Source organism: Sarcophilus harrisii, chromosome 1, assembly GCF_902635505.1.
Source record: "Sarcophilus harrisii chromosome 1, mSarHar1.11, whole genome shotgun sequence".
Lineage (NCBI taxonomy): Eukaryota > Metazoa > Chordata > Mammalia > Dasyuromorphia > Dasyuridae > Sarcophilus > Sarcophilus harrisii.
Window position 1 is genome coordinate 533,472,847 of NC_045426.1, and position 24,961 is coordinate 533,497,807.

Genomic DNA, 24,961 nt, shown 5'->3' on the forward strand with positions numbered 1-24,961 from the left:
TTATTTGTCCAAATCCAAATATATTTCATTTGACATTTTGCGTTGTCCCTATCATGGCTCTTTTCTATTAAAGTGGTTAATCAAGATTAATTAATCAGAGACAGAAACATCATAAAGTAAATGGAAAGTCAATGTCTGAGTTAAGGAGACCTGGTTCATATATATACCTGTGGTGTACTGGTAGTGTACTGGCAAATCATGTGCTGGTTCATATATATACCTGTGGTGTACTGGTAGTGTACTGGCAAATCATGTGCTTTCTCAGTGTCCCAGATAATTGTTTAAGACTAAATTACACATGGCTAATATGAAAATATATTTTGCGTCACTTAACTTATATAATGACTGTTAGAGTGCTTTTCTTAATAGGTTGAGGAGGAGCTAGAGGGAGGAAGAGAACTTCAACAAAAAAATTTTAAAATGAGTATTTTTAAAACCTTAACTAAATTGCATAGCAATTGATTTTCATTAGTAGATTCCTCATGATTCCAATGAGATCACAGGTTTGATTTCCTCCTCCCCTCACCACCCCACTCCAAAAAAATATCTAGTATTAGTATCTCTTATGTCTGAGCTAAAAGATGAATGTTTACTTATATTGTACCTGGTATAAAAATAATAAAGTGGGGGCCTTCAGAATGTAGATAATTTCCCTCTTCTATACTAGAAACTGAAACAGCATCTTACTTAGAATGAAATCATATTGATACTGTAATATAAAAACTACTACATAGTTTTTGTGAATGAAGTTTAGATATTATTTTACATGTCACATATCCTTAGCAGTTCTTTCACAAGAATATTGTTCATTTTTTTGGAGGTAGAATTGGAAGTATCTATTAATTGTTAAAAGGGATCTGTCAAAACAGCAAAATTTTAAATTGTTTTATCAAGGCCACCTTCAGTATATTGTGAAGAAATCAAAAGCACCATGTTTTGTTTAGCCCTGCTCAGTTTGAGAGAGTGTTGAAAAATTTTCAAACCAGAAGGCTGAATGTCATAGTTAGATAAACAGAAGAAATTTATTACCGGAAATCTGTGGAATATGTACCCTATAATGGTTCTCAATACTTTTTGGCCTCTAGATTCCTAAATAACACATCTGTTCCTAGCAATAATGGTCAGTGCTGTATAATTGTTTTTCATACCATATCAATTGATTATTCACTTACAACTCTGAAGATTACATGAACTCCAAATCAACTTTATATCCTCAGAATGTTGAAAGTACCTAACCTGAAAAATTTTCTAATGATCAATTAACCAAATGCCTACAACATTTTTCTGGAATTGACATGAAGAAGAAGAATTTTTTGTTCTTAATAGAAAATCATAATTCTTGTTTTCCATTGAATATTAATATTAAAAAATATTTTCTAATTTAAAATTGTTCATTCTTTATCCAACAGGGAAAACAGTCCAGCAACATTTCCTGATATACAGAGTGCTTTTCCAACAGCCTTGTTCCATCCAACACCTATCCATCCAAAGTGTCAACCTGGTCCAGAAGTTCGAATTTATGATTCTAACACTGGGAAGCTAATCAGAAAAGGGACTCAGAATACTGGACAGTCTCTATATATCCAGTCACCAGCTTCTCCTGTCACATTACCAGTCCACGGGGAGCATTCTTCTTTCAGGTACATTGGTTAGGAGTTCTGATTTATAGATTTAGATTTATTAGAATCAAAGATTTTCCTAAGCTTAATTCAGTTTATCAAAATGATTATATTTAAAGAATTTTAAAATCTTATTTGCAAATGAGGTTAAGAAATTTGCTACTTTTCCTTTGTTGGCCAGGGAATTTGGACTGTCTTTGCTTCAAATTTTAATATTAGAAGGCTAACCACAATCAAATTCATCAGTTTATTTACCATTAGTATTCAGGCACTGAACAACCACTACTTCATGATCACAGAATTACAATAAAGAAAATTGTGGAGTTTAGACTAAAAATCCCTTTTGAAACATGACTCTGTAATACAATATTTGTGTATATACACAAAGCACCCTCAGATGACATCATTTCTACATAATATAAACTGTAAAATCACATTAGGGAACAGTAAAGCTGAATGGTTCTTTAAGACCTGGAATCTTCTTAATACTAAAAACAAAAATTCTTTGATTTTTCATAGAGAGTTTCAAGCCAGTATAGAAACTCGCCACCACACATTCATAGAACTTATCTAAAGTCACCGATAACCATTATTCTCTATAAACAAATCCAAAAGAAGTGAGACATTAAGAAAAACTTAGATGAAAACCAGGTAAATAATTTATAAAGTATTCTCATTGTTTCCAGCAAGGTATAACAGAATATTAATGTATGCTTGTAAAGACTTAGGGAAATACAAATAAAATATTCCCTTTAGACTCCTGTCATGTAAAAGAGGGATTAGAAGCCAACTGAAAGCATTGAGTAGAATTACTGAGAGAGATTTGGATTTGATATATAGTGAAAACTTCCTAGAAATTGAGAATTTTCCAGCTGCTTAAGGAATCAATTCCCATCACTAAAAATCTTCAGGAGTCAGCTGGATAATAACTTGGGGGATATGGAAAATATAATTCTTTTCCAGATACAGTTGGACTAGACAAACTCAAATGTACTTTTTAACTTTGGAAGTCATTATTCTGCACTACTTTCCTTAGTGTCAGGAAAGATGGTTTGACCAGTTTTTGAGGTGGAACATTTAGGCAATGTACTGCTTCTTGGAGTAGCTTCAAGTAATTCTGCTTCTTGAATCACAAATATATGAATCACAAATACATATGTGTATATGTACACAGTTGCAAAGTTCCTTCTCCTTTCTTCTCTTCCTTGCCTTCCCTGCTTACAGGCAGATGGCTTTGTATGATGTGAATTAGAGGGAAATTAACTCTACTGGTTCCTCGCTGCTCAAAGTGTCTTAGGCCCTTTATATTTGAGCCTCCATAAACAGTGAACATGCTATCCTTCACATATGAACCATCCCCTTGAAAGACCTAATCACTGCCATTTCTAGGAAGGTAACACAAGTATCAAAATTTGTAGATTCCTCTGCCAAGCACTCAGTTATTTTCTTGTATTAATGAACTTTACAGTGTGCTTTAGTTAAGTAGACACTATTTCCAAATGTTCTAAAGGAGAGTGATAGTGATACCGTCATTGGAGCTTTCTGAAGAAGAAAAGCAGTTAGATCAGGAGAAAATACCTATTGCCACATGGAAAAGGCAGTAGCTGCTGAAAGAAAATTATTAAACCAAGGAGATCTTCCCAAGCCTTTCTCAAAAAAAAAAAAAAAACCAAACAAACAACAACAAACAAAAACTAAAAAGCAGAAAAAAACAAAGGCACTACATTATAATATGAGTATGTATGGACATGACCATTTGTATTACTTCCAAGTCAGACCATTGTCCAAATAGAACTTATAGGCCAGCCTTTGTAGAGCCATATTCTAACATCTAAAATGTTCATATTCTTCTGACTAAAGCGAGATCTCATTGGAAGTTTTTTTTTTGTTTATATAAAATTGCTTAAATTTGACTTTCTTACCAATAATTTAATATTTACTAACCTTTTACATACCTAGATTTTGCTCCCTGTCATTTTTTTCTGATGTAAGCGGTATTGTGTTTTTTCCCGTTTTCCTTGTCTTTCCTTCCCAACCTCTTCCTTCCTTTCAACATTTACTACTTCCTTTATGTTATAGGACCATCTTTCCCTTCTGCCTCCCTTCTTCTTGCCCATATTTTTAAAATATATTTATTTTGTCCCTTTTACTTGTTCCCTTTTCTTTATAAGAAATTGTACCTTCTCAAGCTAGTGTAGGTCTTGTTTTATCTTTCTAGTTTCTTTTCTGCATCATTGCTATAATAGAATGAGACTGATGCCTGCTGGTCTATGTAAATGATAAGCTATAAAGAATTTTGAAATAATCAACACAGCAGCTATTCAGTGACAAGAGCTAAAAAGAAAAGATTATTTCAGGCATTTTTCAGATTTTTGAAGGATAGAAATTTTCTTGTTGTGGGAGCGCTACATTTGGCTAAGTATATTGTACCAATCTTTTTTTTTAATTTTTTAAAAGAATTTCATGGATTTTTAAAAACTGAACTAGATCCAGAGATACTTGTGGTTGTTCATTTTAAAATATAACCATTATCCCATATGTATTTTTTCATATGTATATTTAATAGAATTAATGATCTGGTATCTTTCTTCTCCCATTTTCTCATACTATGTGAGATCAAACATTTTGAAGGATAGTAGAAATTAAACAATGTGTTTAGATATGTGAAGGAAATATGTTGTTTTGTGTTTGCAATTCCTACTTGCCAAATGTATAATAAATGTATGGAAGAGATTTCATGTATTATAAAAATATATTTTGCACTGTTTCAGGATTGCTAGAAATTCAGAATTATTTTAAGAAAACTAAAATGTTGATTGTAGCATTTAATAGAATATATAGAATTCATATTCTATTTTGAACATATAAGAATTACATTATTAAGCAACTTGAAATCTTAATGCTTGTGGCTTTTTAATTCCCTCAATGAGCCTTCTGATACTATAGAAAGGATAAAGCACTTGTTCCACTTATCGTGTAAAGTTTGAATAATTGTTCAAATTAGTGGATTTTTCCATTAGTGGAAACATCAGTTTCAAACATCTGAGGGGAAAAAGTAGCCCTGGATAAAAATATGAGCAGCTATCATTAAATTACTTTGTTGAGTGCCAAGTAATTAACATAATGAAAAGTTAGAAGTAAGAGAAGTAAGACTACAAGATAAAACAATGAATTGAAGCTAACAAGATTAAATTTAGTAAGGGTAAGTAGAAATTGTGCATTGTGGACTTAGTTCTAAAAAGTATCTCAGAGACCATCTAGTCCAGCCCCCTTCATTTTATAGAAGAGGAAACAGGATGAGGGAGATCAAAGACTGACTGAAGGTCATTCAGCTAGCAAAAGACAGACCTAGAATTCAAACTCAGATCTTCTGACTCACTATATATAGCATGGGTTCTTGTGCTCATAAATTCCATTTTTCATTTAGAGGAGAGATGGGTGCTCTAGATAGCAAGTACTCACAAAACAGGCATAAACTAGTAAGAGGGATTTTCAGCTCAACAAGTCAACAATATGTCATTAGAACTCAAAAAGCTAATTATAATCATAAAGTTCAGTATATCCAAAATGAGTACTCTGAACATTCTGCTATGCTTTGGTCTTGGTTAGACTACATCTAGAGAATTATATCTGTTATGTTTTATGATTAGTTAAGAAGCCATTTTTAAAAAATTATTTTCCAGTTTGAATTCTCTCTTCTATTTTCCTCTTCCTCCACCCATTGAGAAATCAAGAAAAACTAAACCCATTGCCATTATGTATAGTCAAGAAAGAAAATTCCCATGTTAGCCATCATCCTACTTCCTTTATCACCAAAAGAGGGCTCTGAATTCTTAGTTTATCACTTCTCTATCTGGAGCTGGATAGTACTTTTTCATCATGAGCTTCTGGAATTATAGCTGGTCATTATATTGATCAGCATTCATAAATTTTTCACATCTTTACAATATTATTGTCATTGTATAAATTATTATGCTAGTTCTCTCTACTTTGAATTATCCCATATAGATCTTTCTAGATTTCTTTGAATCACCTTTTTTTCAACTTCTAAGAGCAGAGTAGTATTTCAGGACATTTAACCATTCCCCTGTTGATGGGCCCTCCCCCAGTTTCCAATTCATTGCTGTCATGAAAAGAGCTACTATAAATATTTTGAACCTATGCTACCTTTTCCCCTTGATCTCTTTAGGGACAAAGAACTAGTAGTGGCATTGCAGGAACAAAAAGTATCTGCAATTTAATGGGTTTGGGATCATAATGCTGAGTTGCTTTCCACAATAATTAAGACAAGTTCATAGCTTCTCCAACAGTGTAATAATGTACTACTTTTTTCCACATCTTTTCCAGCACTTGTCATTTTTCTTTTGTGTTACCTTGACCAGTCTAATGAGTATGAAGTGATAGTTCACAATTTTTTCCTCTAATTTTCAAATTTCTCTCAAATTTTAGTAATTTAGAGCATTTTCTCATATGGTTATTGATAGCTGAATTTCTTCCACAGAAAACTGTCAATTTATATCCTGTGACTGATCAGTTATGTGTACCCTAGAAATGAGACCTTTACTAGAGATACTTGCTGTAAATATTTTCTGCCAATATTCTACTTCTAATTTTAGTTGTATTGATTTTATTTGTGTGAAAACTTTTAAATTTTATGTAATTAAAAGGGTCTATTTTACTTCCTTTTCCTTTTCTTAAAATCCTTAATTCTTTCTCTAGATACACAAGTAATTTCTTCTATGCTTCTCTGATTTGCTTAAGATGTCACCTTTTACATCTAAATCGCATATCTATATGGAGTTTGTCTTGGTATGTAGATTGAAATGATTATTAATATTTAATTTCCACCAGACTGCTTTCCATTTTTCCCACTAGTTATTTTCAAATAATATATTCTCACCCTAATAGCTAGGATCTTTGGATTTATCAAAAACAAGGATATTAAGCTTTGCTGCTTTTGTATGTTATTTACTTGATATGTTCTATAAATTAACCTTTCTATTTCTTACCCAATATAAAGTTATTTTAATGATTATGGCATTATTATATAGTTTGAGATCTACTATTCATAGGCTTCCTTATCTTCTCCCATCAACTCCTCCCCCCTTTTTTATTATTTCCATTGATGTTCTTGACCTTTTATTCATCAGGATAAATTTTTGTTGTTATTTTTTCTAGTTCACCAAAGTAATCTTTTGTTTGAACAGAATGATATTGAATAAGAAAATTAATTTTGGTAGAATTATGTCTTATTTTATTGGCTTAACCTATTCATGAGCAATTATTATTTTTATAATTATTTACATGTTTTTATTTATATCAAGGGTACTTTGTAATTGTGCTCATGTAATTACTGTGTGCATCTTGGCAGGTAGACTTCCAAATATTTTATGTTCTTGGTTTTTAAAATGTAATTTCTCTATCTCTTCCTGCTGCATTTTTTCCTGAATTGTAGAAATATGAAAGATTTATATGGGTTTGTTTTATATTCTGCAGCTTTGCTGAAGTTGTAAATTGTTTAAAATAGTTTCTTTAACTTTTTAGAGTTATCAAAGGATATCATAGCTACAAAAAAAAATAGCTGTAATTTTGTTCCCTTTTTGATTACTTTTATTCCTTCAACTTTTTCTTATTGCTATGTTTAGTATTTATAGTACAATAAGGGAAAATATCTAATAGGATAATAGCTTTGCCTGTGGACTTATTGGAAAGACTTCTAATTTATCCTCATTATAGTGATTGCTTGCTCTTAGTTTTGAATAGATATTTCTTGATCATTTAAAAAAAAAAAAACTTCTTCCTTTTCACTTTTCTAGTGTTTTAAATAGGAATGAGTGTTGTATCTTGTCAGAAGCCTCTAATTCATTTTTTATATAATATGATTTTTCTTGTTTTTCTTATATGTTGAATAATGTTCAGTTTTTCTAATATTAAAACAGCTCTGTATTCCTGTCATAAATCTGGTTTGCCATAGTATTTATAATGTGTTGCTATTGTTTTCTTGCTAATATTTTATTTAAAATATATGCATTGATATTCATTAAAGAAATTAGTCTATAGTTTGGTTTTTTCCTCACTCTTTTAACTCTCCCTGCTTTAAGTATCAAGACCACATTTGTGTCCTCTTTTTCCCTTCTTTTTTTTCCCTGTTTCCCTGGTGGGTAAGGTATATTTCTATAACCAACACTGTGTGTATATGTCTGTGTGTCTTTATATTAAAAAAATAAGTGATTTTCAGAATCATCCTAGAATAATTCAAATAGAAGCAAAACATGCATAAATATGTATAAAAGTTCACGGGCGCACGCGCGCGCGCGCGTGTGTATGTGTGTTGTATAATTTTACTTCTTTTGACGAATTCAAATGAAAATGAGATTCAGGTGCTGCCTAACCCCAGTAACCCCTTCCCCCTTAAACTTCTACTTGTGTACTTCACTTAGATAATTTTCCAAATTCTTTCTCTTACATCTCCTCTCCCTGAACATTATTCTTTTCCACCATTTCCATTCTTTCTTTAAGATCATCAGAACTTAACAGAATCATATCTAGGCTTTATAGCTAATTAAACTCCATCTTTGACTTTTGATGATACAGTTTTGAGGGTCTATATATGTATTGGATCCCCTCTAAAAATGGTTTAACCTGTTTAGTCCTTTAAGACTGATTGTTCAGTGTATCAGGTCCATTCTTTTCATTGGTAATACTTCCAAGTCCTCTATTTCATTAAAAGCCTGATTTTTTCCTCTGCAGGCTTACAGTCAGTTTGGTGGGTAAATTTCTTTTGATTTTAAGCTTAGATCTTTTGCCTTCTGGAATATCATATTCCAAGCTCTGCTTCTTTGTCTTGGTGGCTGCTAAATCTTGTTATCTGACTCTGGCTTTTTGGTAGCTAAATCCTTTCTTTCTGGCTGCTGATAGTATTTCCCCCCTGACTTCAGATTTCTGGATTTTTACTGTAATAATCCTGGGAATTTCATTTTGGAGTTTCTGGAGGTGGAAGAGAGATTCTTTTAATTTCTGCTTTACTCTCTGGTTTTAAGGGATCTGTGGAGTTTTGTAATTTCTTGTAATATATTGTCTAAGGTACTTTTTTTTTTTAGTCATCAGGTAGTTGATGATTCTCTTGTCTCTTGTCTCTTTCTGTCAGTTTTCTATGTTAGTTTTTGCTATTAGAAAAACTCACATTTTCTAATTTTCAGTCTTTTTACTTTTAATGTTTCTCTTGGAATCATTAGAGTTTATTTGTCAGTTCTAATTTTTAGGGTGTTTTCTTGGGCAGGATTTTTTATATTTTGTTTTCAACTATTAATTCCATCCTAGTCTTTCTTCTATAGTTCTCATTTCTTATCTAATTTTTCCTTGACACTCACATATATTTTCATTTACCCATTTTTTCATTCATTTTAAATAGTGTTTTATTTTTCCAAATACATATAAATATAGTTTTCAGCATTCACCTTGGCAAAATTTTTTTCCCCTCTCCCTTTCTGCTTCCCCAAAACAACAATTTGATATAGATTAAAATTTAAACATTCATTTTTTAAAATTTTTTGAGCTCTAAATTCTCTTCCCTCTAGTGTTTTTCCCCATTCATTGAAAAGGTAATTATATCAATAATACATGTTAAGTCATACAAATATATATTTTTGTATTAGGCATATTGAAAAAAAAAAAGTAAAAGAAAAGGCAAGAAACAAAGAAAATGAAAAGAATGTTTTAGTTTGTATTCAAGAGTTTATTGATTTTTCTCTCTTGAGGTAGATAGCAGGTTTTTTCAAGAGTCCTTTGAAATTGTTCTAGATCATTGTATTGGTCAGAATAGCTAACTCTTTCATTGTTACAATATTGCTGTTGCTATGTAAAATGTTCGACTAGTTCTTCTCATTTTGCTTTACATTGATTCATATAAGACTTCCAAAATTTTCTTAAACCATCCTGCTTATCATTTCTTATAGCACAGTAGTAGTCCATCACAGTAATGTACCACAATTTGTTCAGCCATTCCCCAATTGATGGACAGTCCTTCAATTTCCAATTCTTTGCCACCAGAAAAAGGAGTATATTAATATTTTTGTACATTGAGGTCCTTTTTCTCTGATTTCTTTGGTATTGCTGGGTCAAAGGGTATACACAATTTTATAACCTTTTGGGCCTAGTTCAAATTGTTCTTCAAAATGGTTGGATCATTTACAGCTCTACCAAAAAATTCATTAGTGAACTTATTTTTCTACAACTCTTACCATTTGTCCTTTTCCTTTTCTGTCATGTTAGCCAATCTGATGGTGTAAGGTAGTACTTCAGTGGTTTTAATTTGCATTTCTCTATTAATAATGGGGCAACTAGGTGGAAGAGCTAGAACACCAAGTCTGAAGTCAGGAGAACTCATCTTCCTGAATTCAAATGTGGCCTCAGACACTAAAATGTGTGAACCTGGGCAGGCCACTTAACCCTGAAAAATTTGAGATAGAAAAGGAAATGGCAAACTACTACTCCAGTATTTTTACTAAAAAACAAAACAAAACAAAACAAAAAAAAAACAAAAAACCCAGTGTGGTCACAAAGAATCAGACACAGACGAAAACAATAGAACAACAAAAGTTTAGATTTAGAGCATTTTTTCACATGATTATTAATAACTTTGCTTTCTTCTTTTGGAAACCACCTGTTCATATTCTTTGACTATATATCAATTGGGGAATGACCCTTATTATGACAAATTTGGCTCAATTCCCTATATATTTGAGAAATGAGGCCTTTATTGAAGAAACTTGCTGTCATATTTTTTCCTTAGTTTCCTTCTTTCCTTCTAATTTTGGCTGAATTTGTTTTGGTTTGGAAATCCTTTTTCTTTACATGTAATCAGAATTATTCAGTTTGCTTCCTGTGATCCTCTCTATTTCTTCTTTGTTCATCTCATTTCATTTATGAAAACATTTTTTAATTTTTGCTTTGATACTTCTAAGAATTCTTGTTGGACTTGTGTCTAAGATGCATTTTTCTCTGAGATATTGCTTATATCTGTTTTTGAATCATTCTTCTGAATTTTGTATTTGCATCTTTCCTGTCATCATCATATTTCTCTATAATATGATTCTTTTTTGTTACCTTATTTCAGCCTGTTGCTTTATTTTGAACTACAGTGTTGTGATTTGCACACTTTTAGGGAAACTGTGCTGGGTTTATGTCTTGTTGCTGTTTTCACAATACCTTCAGTGCCCCCAGAATGATGTGATCTGGATCAAAATCTGCTTAGTGTCCACCTGATCTGAGCTCTGCAACTTCATGACCCAGGCTTAGGTCTGTTGGGCATTCCAATAGATTGCTACTAGACTCAGCTTCTCTTAGTCTGCTGGTCCAATGTTACTGAGCTGTTGGCTCCTGAACTGGTACTTTTACTCTGGTCATTCAGCTTATACCCAAGAATAGAGGTTAGAACCAAGTCTCCATTCTGGTTTTGGCATCAGAACCACATATTGACTATTTCTGGACATGTTCCTTGCTTATTTTAGGTCCAGTGACCATTTCTCCACTCCTTTTTCATATTTCCCTCAGTCTGAAATGGAACTGGATGCATTGTACATGGCCCCCTCTTGGGCAGACTTAGTCTCAGTGTTCTCACGTCTCTAGGTCATGGCTGAAGTGACTCTGTGAGACTTTTTTTTTTGGACTTCCCTAGCAGAGTTCTATCTGGTGTTTTCTAAATATTCGTGGAAAAGCTTTGGTAGAACAGTGAGGCTCTATATCTTCATGCTATTCTATTATCTTGACTCTGCCTTCTCTCATTTTAATAAACTACATTTCAGGAAGGATATTAATAGCACAAAAGAATGGCCTTTTGGATAGAATGCTAAACTTTGATTCTGTTATCTCTAGAGTGATGATGATGATGTCTATTTAGTGAGCCCTCGTGTCTTTTTTGAACTTTAATAATTACTTAGTCATTTTTTGATACTTGAACATTATTTCCTACAGGTTTTAAATTTAACATATCCAAAACAAAATTCCTCATCTTTATTTCTAAGCCTCCCATCTTCTGAACTTAAAAAGTACTATTGTTGGTATTACTCTCCTTCTAGGCCTGAAACTTTGTAATCACACTTGATACTTTGCTGTCACTCTCCTTACATGATCAGTATATTTCCAAACCTACCTTTACTACATCTTTCTGTAATGTCCAAGCTAGCTTTCTGGAGAACCTCTGGATGTACCTTGGCCTCAGCAGGATAGTCACCATGAGGATAGTCAGGAGTAGAGTCTTAAAGTCTTTATTATCTTCTTCATAGTCTGTTCATTCTAACTATGTCCCTAGTTCTCTCAGCTCTTAAATACCCTGTTACAATTACATCATTACAGCATACTGAGTATGTGTGAACTAGAGAACCATTACATCACCATATTAAGTACTAAGTATATGTAAACTAGAGAACCATAATCTCATCCATCACACTGAGTTAACACCTTGTTGTAAGTATCCTTGTTTCAAGTATACTTCTCCAGAGTTCCCCAATATCTGTGGTCCTTTACATCTTTCAAATATATTCTCTTCTCTTCACATTTATGGCCCCCATTCTAATTTAGTATCTCACCACTTCTTCCTGGACTATTTTAATAGCCTTTAATTGTTCTTGCTGTTTCAAGTCTCTCCCCACTCCAGTTCATCTTTCGCTTAGTTGCCAAAATGATTTTCCTAAAGTGAAAGTCTTGCCATGTCACCCCGTTTAATGAGCTTTTTATCACTTCCAGAATCACATGCCAGTACTTCTTTTTAGCATTTAAAGCTCTTTAAAATCTCATTCCTTCCTATCTTTCCAGTCTTGTTACTTTTAATTTCCTTCCACACACAATACAAGTCAGCTATCCTTTCCTACTTGAATTTCATTTAGTTTTGTATTCCATCTCATCTCGGTACCTTTTTCCTGGCTCTGCCTCATGTTTAGAATGTTTTGCCAGTGCCATCTCTGCCTCTTAATTTTCCTGGCTTCACTTCAAGATTGAACTCAAATCCTATTTTCTGCAACAGGCCTTAGGCCCAGTTGTTAACTCCTTTCCTTCATGTTGCTTTCTATCTCTTTCTTATATATCTTCTATATGCCTACTTATTTACATGTTTCTCCCCCCTACCCCATTTAAAATATTAATGCCTTAAGGGCAGACTGCTTTTGCCTTTATATTCCAAGGCTTATCCTAGTGTCTGCTGCATGGTATGCACTTCAAAAATTCTTGTTAGAAACAGACTAACCTAGATTCATATCCATCCTCTGGAGGAGGGAGGATTGGACCCTCAGTAATTTTTAGGATTTATTAGGATTTATTTACTAGGTCATAAAGTGGTTTGTGATTGTATTAAGAAAGATCTACACCTAGAGTTCTCTGTGCTAATGAAACCAGCTAGTAGTTGTTGATAAACTGAATTGTTTCAGAGGTAAAAGACTAGAATGATGAAGGAGAATCAAAGGTGATTTGTTGTTTAAAAATTTTTGAAGTTATTCAGCTTCTGGAGGGCCAGGAATGTTTTCCTTATGTACCCAGGGAACCCAGGTCATTGCTTGCTTTGCACTTAGAAGGCATTTAATAAATGTTTATTAATTGAATTAAACCATTTATGAGAAGCCTAAAAGAATATAATTCTTGCTTCCATAAGAAGTAATTTCTTAATGATTAAAACGGTTTCAAAATGGTAATTTGTACTTTGAGAAGTTGTGGGTTGCCCCACAGTTTTCTGACAAAGGCTGAATGATCTTTTTTTCCCCAACAATATTGTAGAAGTGACTTCTGCTTTAATGAGTCAGTTGAGCTCTTAAGTCTCTTAGTTCAAAGGTTCCCTTATTCCAAAACCGTGTATGTATGTGTGTCTGCACACTCATGAGACAGAATATGTGTTTGGGAGAATTAACATTTGCTTGTTAAGCAATTTTAGACTTGCTTGGGAATTGGATTTGCTTCTGATGGTACATGATGGTACTGGTAATACTTGAAGCATCTTTGGCAAAGGTAATACAGTGTAATAAAAATAAAAAGAATGCTAGATTCTTTGGAAAATCTGAATTCAAGTCCCTGCTATGTGAATTAGTAAAGTGACCATGATCAAGTCAGTTTAGCTTCTTTCAATTTTAGTTTCTTCTTTTGCAAAATGAGGGCAATAATGCAGTTTAGGTATTCAGGATTCTTGCAAGAAAAGGTTTTCATAAAACTGAAGTAAAAGGTACAAATAAATTAATATTACCATTATTATTTCATAATAACTTTTAAATTTGGTCTTGTAGAAGAAGAAACTGACAAAAAGTGTACTTCATTAGGAAAGAATGGAATAGAATAGCAAACTCAAAAGAAATCCAGTGATCATTTTAAGTACTTACTGGAAACCAGAACAGAAATATGACCCGCATAAAAAAGATTAGAAACTAGAGTAGCTGTGAAAGATATATATATATATATATATATATATTTTTTTTTTTAATTGATGTATGTGGTGGTGGTGGTAGTGGTGTCCACTTGTTTTATTTATTGGATACAACAGTTTGTGACTCTTTTGGGGGTTTTCTTGGAAAAGATATCAGAGTGATTCTTTTCCAACTCATTTTATAAGTGAAGAACTGTGATAAAGATGATTAAGTGACATGCCTAGGGTCCCACAGCTATTAAGTGTCTTAGGCTGGTCTTCTTGACTTCAGGCCTGGTTCTGTATATGTATCCACAATAAACACACACATATGTACTTTAAGCAAAGTTGCCCCCCCCCCCAAAAAAAAAAAAATAGAGAAATAGTTGCCAAAAAAAAAAAAGAGAGAAATAAAGAAGACAAAATTTGTTGGCAATTGAAGAGCATCTCCTCAGTTTGCAGTTAAGAAAGACCTGCTATAAGATTTTTTTTGGTACATTGAAGTCCTTTTCCTCTTTGATCCCTTTAGGGTACAGAACTGGTAGTAGCATTGCTGAGTCAAAGGGTATGCACAGTTTCAAAACCCTTTGGACATAGTTCCAAATTGTTCTTCAAATTGTTGGATAAATTCACAATTTCATCAGCACTGCATTATTGTAACTTTTTCCACGTTTCCACGTTTTCCTTTTCTGCCTTATTAGCCAAATCCTATAGTTGTAAAGTGGTGCCTTTGAGTTGTATTAATTTGCATTTCTTGAATTATTGAATTATTACTGATTTAGTTTTTATTTTTTCAAATCAAATCACTTTTTCAAAGTGATTTAGAGATTTTCATGTGATTATTGATAGCTTTGATTTCTTCTTCTGAAAACTGCTGCCTATTTATATCTTTTTACCATTGATCAAATAATGGCTCTTATTTTTATAAATTTGTACCAGGTCCCTTTATATTTATCAGAAAAACATTGTAACCAGTTTCCTTCTTTGTGTGTTATTTTATCAAAAGCCTTTTCTGCATCTTTTGCTATAATTATATAATTTTTGTTGTTTTTATTATTGGTATGATCAATTATGCTTATAGTTTTCTACAGTTATTGAACTAGCCTTACATGCATAAATCCAACTTGGTTGTAATGAATGATCCTTTTGGTATATTGCTATAATCTCTGCTAGTATTTCATTTAAAATTTTTGCATTAATATTCATTAGGGAAATTGGTTCTATAGATTTCTTTTTCCATTTTTGCCCTTCTTCCTTTCGGTATCAAAGCCATATATGTGTCATAGATGTAATTTGATAGAATTCCTTTATTTATTTTTTCCCCCAGTTTCTATGGTATTGAAATAAATAGTTATTTTAATGTTTGGTAGAATTTGCTTATAAATTCATTTGATCCTGGAGTTCTTTTTTTCTTTGGAAACTCATTGTATTCTTTTTTTCTTCTTCTGTTATCTGGTTAATTTATATTTTTGCAAATATTCAACTGAAATTTAGATTGTCAGATTTATTGGCACATAATTGGGCAAAATATCTCCTAGTAATCACTTTAATTTCATCTACATTAGTTGCACATTCACCCTTTTTGTTTTGATGCTGGTAATATTTTTTTTATATTTTAAATTAGTAGTTTATTGTTTCCCCTCCTCCATAAAACTACTCTTAGTTTTGTCTATTCAGTTTCTTTCAATTGTATTAATATCTTCTTTGATTTTTCAGGATTTCTATTATGGTGTTTAATTGTTAGGATTTTAAAATTTTTTTGTAACTTTTTTTATTATGCTCAATACATTGATCTATTCTCTCTTATTAATATATGCTTTTAGACATTTTCCACTAACTACTGCTTTGGTTGCATTTCATAAATTTTGGTTTGTTGTCTCATTGTTGTCATTAATGAAAATACTGGTTTCTGTGATTTTCTGTGATTTCACTCGTACTTTTAAGATTAGACTATTTTCTTTCTAATTAATTTTTGAGTCTGTGCTTCCAAGGCCTATTATTCTATGTAATTATTATTGCCTTATGATCTGTAAAAGGTGCCTTTTGTCTTTTCTGCATTTGCTTGTGAGATTTTTATGACCTAATACAGGGTCCATTTTTGTGAAGTTACCATGTACAGTTAAAGAAAAAGATATACTCCTTTCTATTTCCACTCATTATTCTCCAGAGATCAATCATATCTAACTTTTATAAAGTTATCTTCATCTCTTTTCTTAATTATTTCATAGTTAGATTTATCTTGGTCTGAGAGGGGTAAATTGTGGTCTATTACCAGTTTAGTTTTACTTTCTATTTCTTCCTGTAGTGGTAATTCAAATTAAGAGACTAAGATCTGTCTGAAATCATAATTACTATCCTGCCTTTTTCCCCCCAAAATTTCAGGTGAAGCTTAATAGATTCTGCTCCAGGTCCTTATTTTAATTTTAAGTACGTCTTTCTTTTTTTAAGTGTGTTTCTTATAAGCAATATATTGTTGATTTTGGTTTCTAATCCATCTTGCTATTCTCCTGTTTTGTAAATGAGTTCATCCCAGTCATATTCACAATTGTATTTGCTAACTGTGAGTTTTTCTGTATCCTACTCTCTTCAATTTATCCTTCTTCTTTTTGATTCTGTCCCCTCCCCAGAAATCTGCTTAGATTTTTTTTTTTTTTGGTCACTATCTTATTTAATCTATCCTCACAGTTACCATACATCCCTCCCCCCTTTTCTTAGTCTCTTCTCTTTGTGCTTCCCTGTTGTATAAGATGAATTTCTATACCCAGTTGTGTGTGTGTGTGTGTGTGTGTGTGTGTATGTGGTGTGTGTGTATGTATGTGTATGTGTATGTGTATTCTTCCCTCTTGTCAGTTTTGATGAGAATTCAGGTGCCTATTCTTCCCACTCTCCCAATTTCCTATTTATTTTTAAAAAACTCTTCCTTGTGTACCTCTTTTATTTGAGATTCTGTCCTCTTCCTTCTTTCAGTACATCTCTTATTCTCACTTTTCCATTCTTTTTTTGGAGGTTATCCCAAAATAATAGACTTATAGTCATGTTCCTTGTCTGAGTTACATATATCATCATCTGTCATCTTCCTATATAAGAAATGTAAACATTTTAACTTTGTTAAATCCCTTATGATTTTTCATTCATGGTTTCCTTTTTCTGCTTCTCTTGAATCTTGTGTTTGGATGTCAGATTTTCTGTTTAGCTCAGGTCTTCTCATTAGGAAGGTTTGAAAGTCCTTTATTTCATTAAATATCTGGGGTGTTTTTTTTTCCCCTCATAGGATTATATTCAGTTTTGCTGAGTAGATTCTTCTTTGTTGTAATCCTAGCTCTTTTGCCTGTCAGAAAATTCTGTCCCAAGCTCTCTACTTTATAATGGTACTGGTAAATCTTGTGTGATCCTAACTGTAACTCTGTTGCATTTGAATTCTTTTTTTCTGACTGTTTTCTCTGTTTTCACTTGACCTTGGAACTCTGGAATTTGGCTAATAATATTCCTGGGAATTTTCATTTTCAGATCTGTTTCATGAAATAATTGATAGATTCTTTCAGTTTCTACTTTGCCCTCTAGTTCTGTGATATCTGGACACTTTCTTTTTAATTTCTTGAAATATCTAATTCTTGTCTTTTTTTTTTTTTTTTTTATCAGTGCTTCCCTTCCACCTCCAATAATTCTTACTCTATATAATCGTTTATCTATTTTCAGGTTAATTTGTTTTCCTGATTTTCTTTGATTTATTTTCATTCTTTTGCCTTTATTTTATTTTTTGTTATCTCATGGAATAATTAATTTCAATTTCAGCAATTCTCTTTTTTTGCTGTTTTTAATAGTATTTTATATTTCCAAATACAAAGTAAAGATAATTTTCAATGTTCATTTTTGTAAGACTTCGTGTTTTAAATATTTCTCTCTCTCTTACTCTAACTTCTTCAAGTAAGCAAGACATCTGATAATAGATGCAATTCTTTTAAACATATTTCCATATTTATCATTGTATAAGAAAAATTAGACCAAAGGGGAAAAAATGGGAAAGAAAAATAACAAACAAGCAAACAGAAGATGAACATTCTATACTTTGATCCATATTTAGTCTGTATAGTTCTCTCTCTCATTGAATGCATATGGCATTTTCCATTCCAAGTCTATAGGAAAGCAATTCTGTTTTTTATTGAGGTTTTGTACTTTTCTACCAAGATGTTAATTTTCTTTTCATAATTTTCTTTCATTACTCTTGTTTTTACTATTATTTCTCTTCCAGCACTCATATGACTTATTTTTTCCCATCTCTTTTTAAGTTCTTCTAGAAATTCATACTGAGTTTGTATACAATTTACATTTTTTTTTGAGGTTTTACTTTTAAGTATTTTCAAATTGTTGTCTTCTTGTAGACTTGTATCATCAGCTTCCCTGTCATCCTAGATACTTTTTAGGGACTGGTTCTTTTTTTGTTGTTTGCTCATTTCCCAGCTAGTTTCTTGACTTTGATCTTCATATTAGAGTTGTACTCCATTCCTTCTGTGAGGAAGACGGCTTCTAGACCTCAATCCTGAGGACCTATAGATTTTAAATGCTTCCAAGATGATGTGATCTGAGAAGAAGTTTGCTCACTTTCCTCCTGTTCGAAACTCTAGTCCTCACTCAAGTAGGGCTGCTCCTCTCTCATGATTGTAACCACTCCTCTCCACTGGAATTTTCACCCAAAACTAGGTAACATGTTACAGAACTATCAAATGGCACCAGATCCTGTGTTCAGTGTTAGCATGGGTGCCCCGTGGAATCTTTCTGACCAACTGTTAAATTGGGCATGTCCAGTGCTTCCACTGCTGCAGCCTCTAATAACATTAGTAGATACCATATCTGCTGCGACCAGCTCACTATACTTTCAACCGGCTTCTATTTCAATGTCTGCAGTGTATTTTCTTTCTGTCTATCTTAGCTGTCCTTGTCAGAAATAATGACTGTCTGACTTTTTGTTGACTTTTCTGCTCAAAATTCAATCAGGTATTATCAGTGGTTGTTTTGTAGGAGGGGTTTTAAGAGATGTGTTCCATCATCTTGAATCCATCCTCAAATGACCCCATTTCTGTTTGAGTTTTACACTATTATTATAGAAGATCTATAAGAAAGTTTTTGTTTTTTTAGACAAGAGAAATACATGAACAGAGCCCATGCCTTAGGAAGATTCCTGTAGCAATAGTTGTAGATTATATTAGAAGGGGTAGTTATTTAAGTATAGGGAGAGGATTTAGAAGTCACTAGACCAGAAACAGAAAATAGCAAGTCTAAATTGAACAGCATAAAATCTTCCAAATGATAATATTTCATATATTTAAATTTCTAGTACTTATTTCTCTCTTCTCAGACATATTTTGTAGAGAGCATAATATAATATATAAGGACCATTAGATTTAGGGGCAGGATGTGGGCAGTCGTGGGCAAATTGATCTTTTGAGTTTTTCACCTCATCCTCATCTGTGAAATGAGTGTTAGACTAGATCACAAAGTTCCTTTACCAATCTAAATTCTATGTTCTGATTTGTCAGTGTCTGTGTGCTCCAAAACATAATACAGTGTGATTTGATGGAACACAGATTACAGTGTAAGAATGACTTTTCAGGATATTACATTTTTATTAATATAGTCTTAAGATTTTGTGGGCTTTTCAACAGCAATCGCATTGTTGGCTTATATTGAGTGCTGAGCCTAAAGCAAGTTTACAATATTTGAACTGAAAAATAAATTTTGCATTTCGATTCAGAATATCATTTGTACAAGTACAGAACAGAAAGAAATGTGTTCCTGTTAAAAATACTTTAACATTTCCCTGATAAGGTTTTTTGATGATGATAAAGTCAATATCATTGTGGTTTTATAGGGAACACAGAAAAAAAATATTATCTTTCTTCTCAGAGATTCTACCAACTAGGAGTACATGAGTAAAAGGAAAATAAAGTAAGATAATATTATAAGTAACTGCCAAATTGTGGGAAAGCCAAAAACTGCAGATCAGAGAAGAGGCAAATTCTTGAGTATTGGAGTAATTAAGGAAGATTTTATATTGGAGGTGAGCCCTGGAGGAATTGGTCATAACAAGTAGTAAGAAAAGGGAATATAGATTAATGGATTTCTTCATAAGAGAATGAGATTAGAAGATTGAATTAGAATGGAGGCTAGCGTGAATTTAGCATGGTAGAATATAAAATCTATTAGATTGGGGTCATATGGAGGATCATGAAAATACTCATATGTATTATGTATGTATTAAATACTCATATGCATTATCTCATATGTATTATGAGAATAGTCCAATTTTCTTGGAGCAAAACGAAATAGTATATATCACGTTTTACATAGTCTGTAAAGCTCTTTATGAAGATCCTTTGAGTGAAGATAGTGAAAGTCATTTTAACTGAGTCTCTGAGAAAGATTAAGTGATTTATCCATCTGTAAATATCTTGAGATGGAATTTGATAGGTAGTTTCCCAATTCCAAATCTGATGTTATTCACTATGTCATGCCACTTCTAAGTTAAGGCTGGAAAGCTGGAGAGGACTTATGCCACAATTCAGAATTTATGTAATATGCTGGAGTAGCCACAAAAGGATTTTAAAATAAAGTAGTGATGTCAGAGCAGTGCATTAAGAAGATGAGTCAGGCAGCAACATGAAGAATGGATTGGAAAGGTGACAGAATATTCATGTCAGAGGATATTAGTCACATTATAAACATTACTACTACAAAAAAACCAAAACAAAACATTCCCAGAACATTTAGGAAATCTTTCCAGACTTAAAAGACCACATTTATGGTATTTCCTAGCCAGTACAATGCTAGAACCATGGTAAATATGTGATTTCTTAAAAGTAGAATTTAGAAAGTCAAGTATCATTCATTTGTTTATTGACAAAGGAGCACAAAGGGGACTTGGTATGTGTTTTTAGAAACAGAAAGATTACTCTCACTTTATATTGCAAAGATAAAATATTTTAAGATATGATCATGAGCAGATGTAATTTGTATATGCAGTAGGTTATAAGTTTCTAAGAAGAAAATGAAAATTTTGTTGACTAGTTTTATTGTTGTTTCTAAATTTTAAAATCACACTAGTGATGTGTTTTTTTTATTTTTTTCTTGTCAATTTATGTCCTGCTGTGCCTCATCCTAGCATGTGACATTGTGTCCTCAAAGGATATGCCATTGAAGCTTAAGGTCTATTAAAAAGTGGAATGGATTTGAATATAGCCTTAGAAATGGACTTCATTATCCTTTCAAACATCACCTTAGCTTAGTTTGGAGAAGTTTATTTACAGAAGGTTGATTACTTGGAGATAAATTCTTTCAGCTGTAGCAGTTCATGAAAAATAGGCTTAAGGCTTTCACATCTGATCAGTGCAGTGACCAACACTGACTTGAGAAGACTGATGATGAAGCATGCTTTGGCACTCTTGGCAGTGAGGATGCAGATCAAAGGTGCTGAATGAGACATGCTTTCAAACATGGCTACTGAATCAATGCATTTTTCTAGGTGACACAGGATAAAATGCTGGGCTTGGCGTCAGAAAGACTCATCTTTCTAAGTTCAAATCAGGCCTCAGAAACTTACCTTAAGTCAATCCCATTTGCCTCAGTTTCTTCATCTGTAAAATGAGCAGGAGAAGGAAATGACAGTCCATTCCAATGTCATTGCCAAGAAAGCATAAAATATGTTCACAAAGAGTCAAACTCGGTTGAAAAATGACTGAACAGCAGAACAGGTAATTACGGAAATGAAAAGAAAAAGAATGTTTCCATCAGTGAAACATTTAAATATACCCAGAAGTAAAAATTTCAAAAGGGAACAGAATGCAATTCATTGTTTCATTAAATTTCATACATATATACGTAAACATAAATTTGTTGTATTTTTAAAGATTATGTATGAAATTATAAATTTCTGTTTAATGTTTAATCTTTTTCTTTATACATTGAAATATTTTTGGTTAAGTTCATAATAAAGAATTTTTAAGAAAATTTTAAAAATCTAAAGCTTAGGTTGTAAGCTATGTTATTAGAGGGAACCATGACTTGTGGATCTTTAAGAATTTTCCCGGATATTGATTTTTTTTAAAAGTTTGGATCCTGAGCTTTATTATATATCTTATATTTTCAGTAATAGGAACTTAGTAGCCATTTTAGATCATTACATGTCTGTAAAATGTAGTATTTGTGAAATTTAGTTTCTGATTTGTTATTCTTATAGTACTATATTTTGTCATTTTAAAGCATCTGGAAGATCTGCATTATATGTATGGTTTAGATGAATTTTTAAAAATAAATCTTATTATTTATACTATTTTGAACATAAAGCCACAAGTTTTTTAATTTATTCTTTTTCTTTAGTCAAAATCAAGTGCAAAACCTAGGCATATTGTCAGAAAAGTTATGGAAAATACAGTTTTAAATTTTTAAAAACCATTTGAATCACTCAGCTGTACTTGGAAATAAATGGCATTAAACTATAGAATTACAAAGATACGTGAGAGAAAGTAATTAAATGTTGTCTGAAAACAGACTTGCAGATGGTATGCTGAACTTGAATAAAGTAAAAAAATAAGACACTGTATTCAACTTGGATAGCACTAATAATACAGCAGCAGATAACAGCAGATTTGTTCTAAAATGTGTATAATTTACATGTGAAAAGCAGTATAGTTCCAAGTGGCATGCTATAAAGAGACAAATGTTTCAGTTTATTGGAAGTTTCTTGTTAGAAAAATTTGTACAATTACAGCTGAAATTCACATGAGGAGTTTGACATTTTCTATAAATTTCATCTTTTTAATTTGCAACTTTAATTTACATCAAAGTGCATTATTTACTGGTTTTAAAATTATTACTGTTTTTAGTGAGATGTTCACTTGAATTATTACTCTACTATGGTGGAGAATAGTCAAGTAGTCAAACAACAAGCCATTCATTAAGTGCTCCCTCTAGACCAGGAATTGTGCTATTTTCACATTAATGTGGTCCATTGTTTTCAACATGACAGAATAGAATAAAAAGAGTTGAGGATCTGACTTGGAAGTCCCTACTCTCTCTTACCTGTCTCATGGAAATAATACTATTTTCAACCTGTAGGACTGAAGGAAAAGAGGTAGTGTTTTCTGTTCCACATTTTTTAATTCTTACTACTGGCAAAACTAAATACAGGAGTAGCATGACCTTAATTTCCAATTATTTGACAAATTACCTTTACAACATTTTTTAAAAATATTTCTCTTAGATTATAGACTTTTATGGTATAATAGTGGTCATATTTTTGTGGAGTTTTGAATTCAGTCTAATTTCATTCTTGACGTATAAGGACAAAAAATATTTTCTTTGTAATTGGTGTTTTGTGATGGATCTTTCAGTGAGCATGATAATATTAAGTTTGGAAAATTTGTTTACCACAGTTCCATCCGCTCCTTCTTGTCCTTTGCTTTCATCTTACATAAGGAGTTTTCTGCACTCAAGTTATAATGATAAGCCCATTTTAATGACTAAAATTACCTTTGAACAATAATAAAGTTGGTTCTTGCTTATGATTGTTATCAATGTGTCTGTATTTTTCTTTATGATAATCCAAAGACTATAGGGTTCCTAATTTATACCATGATGAACGGTAAAAAGAATTCTACCTTCTAGAAAAATATATTGGATAGAAATGTTAAATGTAGAGAAGTGTTCAAAACAAGTGGATTTAGGAGGAATTTGAAGAAAAATAATTCACTGTAATCCCAGATTACTTGTTTTTCTATAGTTTGAGTAGTTTCCATTTATTTTTCCCTTTGATGATGGAAATGCTCTCTAATTTTCTGTCATTGTAACATTATTACTTTTAATGAAATATATAGGGGATTAAAACAAATGCAATAAAATTGTTGATTGATCATATTCCATCTTGCTTTCACTTCATCCAAGGTGGTTTTATATATATATATATATAAACTGATCAAATTGCTGGTGCACTTTATTTTTTAAAATTATTTATTTCATTAAATATTTTCCAATTACATGGTGTAAAGCATTTTAATAATCATTTTAAACATTTTTGAGTTCCAAATTCCAAAATAGCCTCCTAGCCTTCCCTCCAAACCCTTCTACCCTACCCCATTAAGAAGGCAAGCATTTTAATTTCTGTTATATATGCATGAGCATAGGAAACATTTCCTTATTAGTCATATTGTTTAAAAAGATGCACAAACAAAATAAAACAATACAAAGAAAGAAAGGAAAAAAAAAAAAGATGCTTCAGTCTGCGTTCGTAGTTCATCAGTTCTCTCCCTAGAGGTGGAGATAGCATTTTTCATCCTGAGTCCTTTGGAATGGTCTTGGATCATTATCTTGAGTAATAACTAATTCTTTTGCAGTTTATCATTCTTCACAATATTATTATATACTGCATATAATATTCTCCTGTTTCTGCTCACTTCACTTTGCATCAGTACATAGTAAGTCTTCCTAGGTTTCTCTGAAATTATCATGCTTGTCATTTCTTATAGTACAATAGTATTCAATAGTAATCATATAATTTGTTCAGTCATTCTTCAGTTGATGGACAGCCCCTAGATTTCAATTGTTTGCTACCACAAAAATAGCTGGTATCAATATTTTTGTACAAATGAGTCTTTTTCTCTTTATTTTGATCTCTTTGAGATATAAAACTAATAGGCCAAAGGGTATGCATAGTTTCATAGCTCTTTGTGTATAGTTCTAAATTGTTCTAAAGAATGGTTGGACTGTACCCAATTCCACCAACAGTGCATTAGTATCCCAATTTTCCCAAGTCTCTGCCAGCATTTATCATTTTCTTTTTCTGTCAAATCAGCCATTCTAATAAGTGTGAGGTGCTACCTCAGAATTGTTTTAATTTGCATTTCTCTAATCAGTGCTTTTTAAAGGAATGAAAATTGTTTATTTTGTTTTCCACCAGTAGAGTATTCTATGAATT

The 24,961-nt window shown here is 32.1% G+C and overlaps 1 protein-coding gene across 5 annotated transcripts in view; it reads left to right on the forward strand.

Annotated features, from left to right (window-relative positions):
• Positions 1-24,961, forward strand: part of CTDP1 (CTD phosphatase subunit 1) — a 145,649-nt gene that overhangs the window by 46,088 nt on the left and 74,600 nt on the right. For 4 of the 5 annotated variants that reach the window (XM_031946741.1, XM_031946742.1, XM_031946739.1 and 1 more), the window contains one exon: positions 1,410-1,640. In XM_031946741.1, coding sequence (XP_031802601.1) covers positions 1,410-1,640 — 231 coding nt within the window. Of the gene's footprint in view, positions 1-1,409; positions 1,641-6,338; positions 6,457-24,961 lie in introns of those variants that run through there. The other variant, XM_031946740.1, reaches the window with a different exon arrangement.